At 20.0% G+C, this 12,114-nt stretch overlaps 6 protein-coding genes across 6 annotated transcripts; 2 read left to right on the forward strand and 4 right to left on the reverse strand.

Annotated features, from left to right (window-relative positions):
* Window positions 1–88: 88 nt before the first annotated feature.
* DDB_G0290273 (hypothetical protein) lies at window positions 89–2,047 on the forward strand (the record flags this gene model as incomplete). Its single annotated transcript, XM_630666.1, has 1 exon — window positions 89–2,047. One exon carries the CDS (start codon window positions 89–91, stop codon window positions 2,045–2,047), a length of 1,959 nt encoding a protein of 652 aa, XP_635758.1.
* A 98-nt stretch (window positions 2,048–2,145) lies between these two features.
* On the reverse strand, window positions 2,146–3,096 carry DDB_G0290275 (hypothetical protein; the record flags this gene model as incomplete). Its single annotated transcript, XM_630667.1, has 1 exon — window positions 2,146–3,096. The coding sequence occupies one exon, from the start codon at window positions 3,094–3,096 to the stop codon at window positions 2,146–2,148; it is 951 nt and encodes a 316-aa protein (XP_635759.1).
* A 178-nt stretch (window positions 3,097–3,274) lies between these two features.
* On the reverse strand, window positions 3,275–6,661 carry DDB_G0290359 (hypothetical protein; the record flags this gene model as incomplete). Its single annotated transcript, XM_630668.1, has 6 exons — window positions 3,275–4,625; window positions 4,740–5,164; window positions 5,349–5,601; window positions 5,705–5,902; window positions 5,960–6,228; window positions 6,317–6,661. The coding sequence occupies 6 exons, from the start codon at window positions 6,659–6,661 to the stop codon at window positions 3,275–3,277; spliced, it is 2,841 nt and encodes a 946-aa protein (XP_635760.1).
* Window positions 6,662–6,925: 264 nt separating this feature from the next.
* Window positions 6,926–8,250, forward strand: DDB_G0290277 (hypothetical protein; the record flags this gene model as incomplete). The annotated part of the gene is made up of 2 exons (XM_630669.1): window positions 6,926–7,398; window positions 7,635–8,250. The coding sequence occupies 2 exons, from the start codon at window positions 6,926–6,928 to the stop codon at window positions 8,248–8,250; spliced, it is 1,089 nt and encodes a 362-aa protein (XP_635761.1).
* Window positions 8,251–9,666: 1,416 nt separating this feature from the next.
* Window positions 9,667–10,860, reverse strand: dgat2 (diacylglycerol O-acyltransferase 2; the record flags this gene model as incomplete). Its single annotated transcript, XM_630670.1, has 3 exons — window positions 9,667–9,821; window positions 9,950–10,355; window positions 10,429–10,860. 3 exons carry the CDS (start codon window positions 10,858–10,860, stop codon window positions 9,667–9,669), a joined length of 993 nt encoding a protein of 330 aa, XP_635762.1.
* A 320-nt stretch (window positions 10,861–11,180) lies between these two features.
* Window positions 11,181–11,954, reverse strand: drpp21 (RNase P protein subunit; the record flags this gene model as incomplete). The annotated part of the gene is made up of 2 exons (XM_630671.2): window positions 11,181–11,341; window positions 11,441–11,954. The coding sequence occupies 2 exons, from the start codon at window positions 11,952–11,954 to the stop codon at window positions 11,181–11,183; spliced, it is 675 nt and encodes a 224-aa protein (XP_635763.2).
* Between the last annotated feature and the right edge of the window lie 160 nt (window positions 11,955–12,114).

Consider the following 12,114-nt stretch of genomic DNA (forward strand, 5'->3'; position numbering starts at 1 on the left):
TGAAGAAGAGAATGAAATTTTTAAGAAAATATTACTCACAAAAGATGCATCATTATTAAATAATCAAATTGATTTCCTATTAAATTCAATGAAATTAAAATTACCAAATAATAATAATAATAATAATAATAATAATAATAATAATAATAATAATAATAGTAATAATAATTTTAGATTTTCATTAGATTTAAATATATTTAAAATACCATTAAAACTTTTATATGAAACTTTTAAAACTTTATCAAAATTTGAAGAGAATTATAATAATAATAATAATAATCAAGAGAATTTTAATAAATTTACAGATGAAGAATTGAATAGAGTTGTTGGTGAATTTGATAGTGATAATGAGATTGTAAAATCTTTATTTCAAAAGTTAATACCATATACAAATAAATATAATTGGGTTTCATTTAAAGCAAAAGATTATCAATCTATAAACTATTCTTTTTATCAAATTAAATACTTTCAAAATTATTTCAATAATTGTGGTGATTTTAATCCATTATCATTTGGTGATTATCAACAATTTAAATTTCAATCTTTAAAAAAAAATTTTAAAAAAGATAATAAAAATCAAAATCAAAATCAAAATAATACATTAAATCTTTTATATTTAGATTCAATATTATTTGAATATTGTAATTTTGATTTCAAAAAAAAAGAAAATTTCATTTTACAATATTTAAATGATAATAATAATAACAATAATACTAATAATAATAATAAATTAAAACCATTAATTTTATTTCAAATTTTAGTAAAAAGGAATGAATTAGAATTATTAAAATTATTTTTTAATAATAGTTCAGAATTAGTTAATGAAGATCTATATAATAATGATATATTTTCATATATAAATTCTGAATCAATATTTGATTTTATAATTACAATTACAAAATTTTCACAAACACCGACAATAATAATTAATCAATTATTTCAACATTCAAAAATAAAATTAATTGAATATTATAAAAATAATTATTCAATTGATTATTATAATTCTTTAAAATTAATTGATTTTTCAAAAATTTATAATTTTAAAATTTTTAAATATATATATAATAATTTAAATGATTTTAATAATAATAATAATAATAATAATAATAATAATAATAATAATAATAATAATAATAATAATAATAATAATAATAATAATAATAATAATAATAATAATAATAATAATAATAATAATAATAATAATAATCAAAATAATTTAATTAAAAATTTAAAAATAAATATTGAAGATAATGAATTAGATAAAGAAGAATTTAAATTTTTTGTAAATAATTTATCAATAGATAAATTTTATAATATTAGATTTGCAAAATATAAATATAGTTCATATGATTGGTTAAATCAAAAAGGTAAATCATTTTTGGATAGATGTATAGTTGATAATAAGGATTGCATTGATATAGGTCTTTATCAATATTATAAAAATAATAATAATTTAATGGCCATGGATAATTATAATTCAACACCACCCTATAAATTAATAGATGAAATCTTTAAAAGAAGTGATTTAAAAACTTTGGATTTAATAATGAATAAATTTTTCAAAACTAAAGATTATAATAATGATTCTAAATCAACATTCTTTTATAATGGTTTATTACTAAAATCCTCTCAATATGGTTCAATTGATATATTCAAATTTATTCATTCAAATTATCCTTGGTTATTTAAACTAAAAAGAACTAATAGTAATAGTAGTGATTTTAGTAGTGCTATTGGACATTTTGAATCATTCAATAATAATAATAATAATAATAATAATAATAATAATAATAATAATAATAATAATAATAATAATAATAATAATAATAATAATAATAATACTAATAATAATGACCACCATGGTGAAATATTAGAATCTGAATTAAATCAAATAATAAATTCAACATTAATTAATGGTCATATTGATTTAATGATTTATTATTTTCAAATTTTTAAACATTTAGGTTATCCTTTTAAAATTCTAATTTATAAAGATTTAAATTTTAATAATTTAGTTAGAGTTATTAGAAATAAATATAATATTTAAAAATAAATAAAATAATAATAGTATTTTAAATGTGTATTATTATTATGTACAATTAAAAATAAATGATTATTTTTTTAATTATTTTATTTATATTTTAATTATTCATCCCAATCATCTTCACCAAAACTATTTTCCAAAGAGAATTGTTCAGTTTGTTGTTGTTGTTGTTGTTTTTGTTGATTTGATGGTTTTATATTTTCACTATCATTTTTTTTATTATTTATTGTATTGACTTCATTATCTTCATTGTTCCTTTGTTTTTTATTATTTGATGAAAAAGATGATAATTGATCATCATTGTCATCATCATCATTTTCTTCATAGTTTAGGTCATCTTCTATTCTACTGGATATATCTTGAATATCATATATACTATAATCAAATTGTTCTTCTTCTATATACATTGATTCCTCTTCAATTAAGTTATAATCTATATTTTCATTAAAATCTTCTACAATTGTAAAACTTTCATCATTTTCTTCTTCTTTTTGTTGTTGTTCCTCAACTTTAATATTATTATTCTTTATATTATTATTATTATTATTATTATTATTATTATTATTATTATTAGGGTTATTTAGATTATGATTATTTGTTTTATTTTTATTATTATTTAAAAATAAAGTTCCATTTGGATCAATTAACTTTTTATAATATTTATAAAAAATATGAATTACTTCATAAGTCCATAGTGATTCTCTATTTGGTTTATCAGATAAATCTAATACATTTATATATACAATATCAAATTGATTATTATTAATTTCTCTTGAATTTTCAAAGGATTCATCATTCTCTGATTTTGGAAAAAGTTCTAATGTCATTTGTAAATATTGACCAACTTTAAATGGAAATAAATCATTTATTCCAATTAAAAATGTATCTGATCCATCATCTAACATTATATAATTTTGATTTTTCTCTACAACTATACCTTGAACTAGTAGTGAAATAATATTCATCTCTCCTAAATTGAACTTTGTTTCCTCATTTTCAACTTTAACTTTTATTTTACTTAAAAATGATAAAAATATTTTTACTAATTCCATTATTTTTTTATCTTTTTTTTTTTTTTTTTTTTTTTACAACAACACGGTGTAAAAATAAATGAAATTAAAAATAAAAAAAAAAAAAAAAAAAAAAGAAAAAAAAAAAAATCTGAAAAATAAAATTGGTTGAATTCAAAGAAAATTATTTATTTTTAAAACAAATAAAATAAATTTTTTTTTAATTTATAAAAATTGGAGCTCTATTATTATTATTATTTTCTATTAAATTTTGTTGTTCAGATAATTTTAAAATTTCCATTAAATCTGAATATTCTTTGTTGATATGTTGAGCTTCAACGATTTTAGCGCAAGTTAATTCAAAGGTTTGTTCAAAGATTGCATTGTGAACATTATTTCTTTCAACTTTAACTACACCACTAATACTACCATTTTGAATTTGTTGAGCTTGTTGATTTGCAGCGGCTGTAACACCATTTACAGCATGATTATTTTCATCGAAATAATTTACAAATTGTTTGAAAGAATCAAAAGTGAGTGATTTTTGGAACATTGTTGGTATGGTACTACTGAGAACAACTGATTCTCTTGATTTATTAAGGATTGGTAATTTCATTGGTGATGTAATGGTTGTGGTAGTAGTGGTAGTTGTAGTGTTAACTTCATTTAAATAACCATCATTACTAATTGTTGCAGTTGTAGTTGTATTTGAATTGATTTCATTGGTAACAATTCTTGGTGGTGGTGGAGTTTGTTGTAAAATTTGTAAATTTGAAATTGTTGATAAATTATTTGGATCAGCACCTTCTAATAAAATACTCTTTAAATTTGGTATTTCTGCACATAATGATTGAATAGCACATAAAATTTCAATAACTTTTTCATGATTAATAATATCTTTTCTTTCTTCTTTTGGTTCTTCTATTTCTTCTTCTTCTTGTTTTTCTTCTTCTTTTTCTTTATTTTCAATTTTTTCAAAAGTTTCTTGAGTAGTAATAGTTTCTTCAATTGTTGTTGAAGTTACAAGAGTAGTTTGAGTTGTAATTTTAGTTGTAGCAATTGTAGTTGAGGAAGAAGAAGAAGAACCACTAACAAGTGTTGAAATATCTTGATCTTGATCAGAATAAATATGTTTTTGAGTGTTTGCAATTACTAAACCACTTAAACTCTTTATATCAAATAATAAATATTTACAATGAATATTCATTGATTTACGATAATTTGAAACTTGTTCAACATAATCTTCCAACTCTTTTGATCTATATAATCTTGCAACTACAATTAAATAAGATGAAATCAATAAATGAATTGATCTAACAAGTCTAATTGGTAACTGATTACTATTATTATTATCATCAATTTCTGATTCAAGTTTTAATAACATTGGAATTGAATATTGAATTTGTTTACTCTTTTCTCTAATTAATAATGCTACCAAGGTTTTAAAAATTGATATAATATTATCTGGTTGATTATTTTTACTCTTTAATCCACTAATTATTGTTTCAATAATTGGTTTTGAACAATTATTTAAAAATTCCAAAACACCATCATTATTATTAAATTGAATACTGTAATATAAATGAAAAAAAAAAAAAAAAAAAAAAAAAAAAAAAAAAAATTAAAATATTAATATTAAAAAAAAAAAAAAATAAAAAATTCAAAAAAAAAAGATTATACTTTACATTTGTTGATTCATTAATTGATCAAATAATGATTTAAATTGAATTTGTTGAATTAAAAATGATTGAAAAGTTGATTGAATAAATGTTTTAGTTTGATGACTTGTAGTTGGAGATTGATGAATTCCAATTAATTTTGAAGTTAAATCTAATAATGGAACCAATGAAGGTCCAACCACTAAATCATTCAATGTTGAAGCAACTTGTGAAATACATTGAACAAATGAGAATGTTATTAAATTAATTAAATTATTGGTTGTACTATTATTGGATTTGATTATATCTCTTAATGAATTTATAATTTGATTCATAATTTCAACTTTTTTACCTGTTGATTTTATCTTTCTACCAATTAATCCAATTGATTCAACAATTGAATTTTGTAATGAAAATTGTTGATCAACATCTGGTAAATGTTTACTTGAATTCTAAAATAATAATAATAATAATAATAATAATAATAATAATAATAATAATAATAATAATAATAATAATAATAATAATAATAATAATAATAATAATAATAATAATAATAATAATAATAATAATAATAAATAAAGTTAATTATCAATAATTATTAATAAAATCTTTTTTTTTTTAAAAAAAACTTACTTCAATTGATCTAACTAAAATCTTTAATAATGAAGTTACAACCATATTAATTGAAGAGGTTGTATCATTTACAATTGCAACTGAAGTGAGAACAATTTCTTTTGTAACAGTGGGTGGATGATCTAATTCTAAATGTCTAAGGAATGATGTTAGCATGATAGTATAGTTTTGACCTTTAATTGATTGAGTAACTGATGTTAATGCATGTACTGCAAATTTCTCAAAATTCCATTTTTGATGTGAATCTAAATAACTATAAAATAAAAAAAAATAAAAAAAAGTAAGGAGTGTAAATAATTGAATCAATTATTTTTAATTTGAAATTAGTTTTACATTAAATTACTATTATTACTTACTTTACTATTGTTGTTACTAATGAAGCAACTGTCATATTATCAACTCTTCCACTTAAATCTTTAAGACATTCAGTTGCTAATAATTTAACATTTGTAATTGTAGTTTCACCAGTTTCATCATGATGTTGGTTTCTATTTTCCATACTTCTATTATGATATTTATCAATTATAACAATTTTTATATTAATAATAATTAATCTATAGAATAAAAAAAATAAAAAAAAAAAAAAAAAAAAAAAAAAAAAAAAAACATACGGTGAAGGTATTTGATCTCTATATTGCATATTATCTAAAATTGTATAAATGATATCTGTATGTTTTGTAATAAAAGTATCTAAATCGTCAGTTAAACTTGCTAATGAAACATATGCCGTTACACCTCTTAAACCTTCACCTCTAATAGTTCTTCTCATTGTATCATCATTATCCATATTCTTTGCCATTATAATAAAATACTTTATAAATTCATCAATTTCTGGTGGTATTTGATTTGAATCATCTTGAACTGATGCAAATCTAATAAACTATAAAATTTAAATAAAAAAAAATAAACATTTTGGTTTATACTATAATAAAAAAAAAAAAAAAAATTAAAAAAAATTAAAAACATACGGTTTCAGTTGCTTCAATTTGTAATGATGGATATTCAGTTTGAATTAATAATATTTTCATTAATCTTGTAGCATTACCAGAGAATAATGCTAAATGTTTTCTACAACCAATGATAAGTTCTCTAATGATAATGATACAAGTTGAAACATAAACTAACCTTTTTTTTGATAAATTCTTTTGTGCTTTTGCCTCTATATAAGGTCCAACCTTTTGAAGTTGCTCTGGACTCATTTCGCAAAAATAAACTAATTTACTAATATTACCTAATTGCATTTCACCACCTTCAACTTGAGGGAAAATCGTTTTAACAATTCTCTTATATTTTTTCGTTTTACCAAATGCCATCTTTTAGTATTACTATTAATATTATTAAAATAATATTACAAAAAAAGAAAATAAATAAATAAATAAATAAATATATATGAATATATATTACTTTGGAAAAAGATAAAAAAAAAAAAAAAAAAACCAAAACGCTGTCTCGCAAAATTAAAAAAAAAAAAAAAAAATTTAAAAAAAAAATCTATTTTTTTTTTTTTTTTTTTTTTAAATTATTGCTCATATTTTTACCAATTTTATAAAAATAAAAATAATTATTTTATTATTAAAATGATTAAATCACCAATTAAAGTTAAATTATCATCAACAGTCATAGTTTTATTAAAATGGGGAGTTGATAAATTACCAAAATCAATTAATAAGAAACCATTAAAAAATTATGATTATAGAGTAATGTTAGTTAAAAGATCAAATCAAATTAAATTCTTTCCATCAGCACATGTTTTTCCAGGTGGTGCAGTTGATGAAAATGATAATTCTAAAGAATGGGAACAAGTTATTGAAAAACCAATACCATCAAATCTTTCAATTAGAATTAGTGCATTAAGAGAAATCTTTGAAGAAACTAATTTCTTTTTGGACAAGAATGAAAAATTAATAAATGATAAAAATAAACCAATAATTGAAAAACTTCAAAGTGATTTAATGAATAAAGAAACTTCAAAAACTAATAACTTTTTATTAAATTTCATTAAAGATAGTGGTATTAAATTAAAACTTGACCAACTATATCAATGGGCAAGGTTTGTTATCTTAAAATATACATATATATATATATTTTCTAAACACTTTTGACATATTAACAATTTTAATTTTTTTTTATTTAATTTTTTTTTATTTTTAATAATATCCTTTTATGTCTAAATAATAATATTAAAATAAAAAAAATAAAAAATTATCAATTTAATTTTTTAATTTTTTATTTTTTATTTTTTATTTTTATAAACTTTATTTTAATATAAAAATAAAAAATATATAGATGGATAACACCAATATTAGGACCAAAACAAACTCATAGATTTGATACATATTTTTATGTTATTCCAATTTATCAATATCCTGAATCATGTAAAATTGATGGTACAGAAAATGTTGAAATGGATTGGCTTTCACCTGAAGAAGCATTAGAAGAACATAGAATCGGTAAAATTAGTTTACCACCACCAACTTGGTTTACATTTCATCAACTTTCAAAATGTCATACTATCGATCAAGTTATTGAATTAGCTAAAGAAAGAGACTCTTTAGATATTTTATATGATCCAATAATGACAAAACCAACAATACCTTCAAATGCATCAACAAATTTACCACAAGAAAGATATCAAGTTTTATCTGGTGACTATATTTATGAACAAGAAAAACAAAAACAACAACAACAACAACAATCTTCTGATTCTTCAACAAATCCAAATTCAAATTCAAATCCAAATCCAAATCTAAATCCAAGTCATAAAAATAGAATTATAACACGTAGTAGAATTGGCGATTTAAATGATCAATTCTCTTGGATTTATGAATATCAAAATAATATTCCTGGCTCGGTTGATAGTCAAATTGATGGTGCCAATACAATTTTACCACCAAAACTTTAAAAAAAAAAAAAAAAAAAAAAGACACAAATCAAAAACCACCCTATCTTTTATTATTAATAATTATAATTAAGAGAATCACCATCCCCAAAAAAACACATTGGAAATATATATATTATATGGATGACAGCATCCAAACAATATTTATAAAATAATAATAATATATTATTTCAATTAAGAAAAAAAAAAAAAAAAAAAAAAAAACTATCACCCAAATTAATTCTTTCAAATAATAAAATAAAATAAAATTTATATATTACAGAATTTTAAATTAATTTATTTTTAAATTTCCAGTTTCTTTATCAGCACAAGAATAAATTTTGAAGTGATCCAACATAAATTAAATGATAATGTTCAGCTATTTTTTTTTTTTTTTTTTTTATTAAATATATTAAATAATTAGTATACATTTTTGTTTTTGTTTTAATTAAAAAAATAAAAATAAAATACACTTACCAACAGTAACAATTTATGTCTAAAATGTAATAAACCAAAATCATAATTAAAAATTCCTCTACCCATGAATAATGGCGGTGAAATACCAGTTAGATATTTCAAATTAATTGTTCTGGTGCTATTTCAAGTGCCACTTCAAATGTTAAACATTCTCTTAAGGGATGTGATAGTTGTGCACAATACCCAATACCCATGCAACATAATACATAGATTCAGCACTATTTTTTGGAGTTGGAAGACCATTGGTTTAAAAAAGGGTCCTAATCCATTGCCTCTTAGGATATACTAATTACAGTGAACAACCATCCAACCATGAACAAAAATGCTTATTATGCAATAATGGCCTTTGTGAAAACGTTAAAGCGGCACTTTAAGATTTGTTGCCACTTTAACGTTTTCTAGAAGACCATAATTGTACAATAAGCCGTTTAATTCTTGATTAGATGGTGGTTCAATGTAATTAGAATTTCTAAGGAGCCATGGATTAGAACCCTAGGGTTTTATTTTTTTTATTGATGAAATAATTAACATATATAATATCACAAAAAAAAAAAAAAAAAAATCCGGATTGCCTGTTATATATATTTAATAAATACAAAGGATAGTTATTTCCTGATTTATTTAATATTTTGGTTAATAATTTAAAAATAATGAAATTTTTTTTTTTTTTTTTTTTTTTTTTATCTTTTATATAGTTTTATAAAAAGTGTCTAAAAAAATATAAAATTGGTGTCTGTCACAATTTAATTTAATTTTTTTTCAATTTAAAATTATTTCTAATTAATACCAAACAAAAAAAAAAAAAATATCAAAAAAAAAAAAAAAATTAAATAATAAAATATCAAGATCCCAACCAAAAAATAATAATAATAATAATAATAATAAATAATCATCCAAGTTAATTCTTCCAAATAATAAAATAAAATAAAATAAAATTTATATATTACAAATTTTTAAATTAATTTAATTTATTTTTAAATTTCCAGTTTCTTTATCAGCACAAGAATTTTTGTGTTTGTCAAATAAATTTTGAAGTGCTTCAACATAAATTTGATGATAATGTTCAATAACTTGATCAGTAGGTGATTTAATCTTTGGTATATCAATTGGTTCGCCAACTATTTTTTTTTTTTTTTTTTTTTTTTTTTTTTTTTTTTTTTTAATAATTAGTATATACATTTTTGTTTTTGTTTTTGTTTTTGTTTTTGTTATTATATTTTAAATAAATAATATAAAATACACTTACCAACAGTAACGATTTTATGTCTAACTGGTAATAAACCAAAATCATAATTAAAAATTCCTCTACCCATGAATAATGGTGGTGCGATACCAGTTAGATCTTTGATTTTAGTTTGAATCTTTCTAACTAATGAACCACGTGGATTTGGTACTTGATCATAGATATCATTTTCACCAAATGAATAAACTGGTACTAATGATGCACCATTTACCAATGCTAATTTAATGAAACCTTTTCTCTTTTTCAATGTAATTTCATTAAGCCCAGGACGGGCGTCTAGTGATTCCTCTGCTCCACCAACTACCAAACAAATTGATTCACCAGCTCCTGAATTTAAAATATTTTCACAACTTTTCTTTGAAACTGATGACATACCAAAACTCATTAAAACATCTCTTAAAAATGGTATCTTAAAAAAAAAAAAAAAAAAATTTATTAATTAGTACTCTCTCTCCCTCTCTAAAATAAATTATAATACATACTTTAAAATTTGATTCTAATGTTAATAAATGTACTTTTAAACCAGGTAATTTTTCGTCAATATTATTAGCATTTGTAGCGAAATTACAAAAAGCACCAATACTAATGATACCATGTGGATGATAGGCAAAGATGTAATTCTTTTTTGGATCATAATTTGAATTGATAATTAAAGAGATTGGGAAATAATCTCTAAAGTAACGCCACAGTATTGAATTTCTAACTAAACTTACACGTCTACCACCACTTTCATGTTTTGTATCGAAATAAAACATCCAAACTAAATAAGGTATTGCAATACCCCAAAACAATGGTATCACTATTAAATTGAATGCCATTATTAAACATACTGGTAATACCATTGCATAAATTGCAACTGCCATAGTTTCTAACCTTCTATATAATGGAACATTCCATGGTACAAACCTAACCATATTATTTTTTTTTTTTTTATTTTTTTTTTTTATATTTAAAAAATGAATAGAATTTATTATGAAACTAAATATATATATAAATTATCACAGATATTAAAATAATATATGATACAAAAAAATAATAATAATAAATGTAATATTAAAAAAAAAAGATAATATAAATTTGTATGAATGTGTGAAATTAATTTACAAAATAAAAAATAAAAAAAAAAAATAAAAAATAAAAAAAAATAAAAAAAAAAAAAAATTAAGATAAAAAAAAAATCTAATTTTTTTTATTTTGTACATATATACACACTATTGCAACACACTTTTTTTTTCTAATTTGATTTGTCAGCCAATTTTTGTTGTTTTTTTTCGAGTTTAGCCTTTTTTTTATCTTTTTTTAATTGGCGTTTCTTTTCAACCTTGAGTGTATTATCAAATCTTTTTACTTTTTTACAATTATTACATGTAGTTACAACATGTGAATAGCGAGATTCTATATATATATTAATAATGATAATAATAAAAATTAAAATAAAAATAAAAAATGGAATAATTATTATTATTTTGATGATGATGATGATGATGAACTTACCTTCAATTCTAACGGTTGAAGAATCACCAGGTATTAAAAGTGAACAACACTTTTTACAAATGGTTCTTTTTATTGTTGGATTAATACGAATTACTTGTTTTTGTGCCATTCTTTTCATTGAACTATTATAAAAACTTGAGAGTGAATTATTATCATTATGTGTTTTTAATAATGTTGATGCTTGGTATAAAAAGTTTATTCTTTTATATATATCACTATTTCCTTTTACTACAAGTTGTTCATTATTATTATTTTTATTATTATTATTTTTATTATTATTATTATTATTATTATTATTTTTATTATTATTATTATTATTATTATTATTATTATTATTATTATTATTATTATTATTATTATTATTATTATTATTGTTATTATTATTTTTATTTAAATCATTATTATTTAAATTATTTTTATTTAAATCATTATTATTTAAATCATTATTATTATTATTTAAATTATTATTTTGAGTGGTTGAAGACACTGTTATCTGAACATTTTCAGACTCCATAATAACGGTTGCTTGGAGTTACGTTTGATCAGAAAATTTTTTATTTTTTACTTTTTTTTTTTTTTCACTTTTTTTTTTTTTTTTTTCATTTTTTTTTTTTTTCGGTTGGCATAAATAGAATTTTTTTTGAATTTTTCATTTTTTTTTCAACAAGCAACAA

The sequence above is a fragment of the Dictyostelium discoideum genome (genome assembly GCF_000004695.1).
Source record: "Dictyostelium discoideum AX4 chromosome 5 chromosome, whole genome shotgun sequence".
Lineage (NCBI taxonomy): Eukaryota > Evosea > Eumycetozoa > Dictyosteliales > Dictyosteliaceae > Dictyostelium > Dictyostelium discoideum.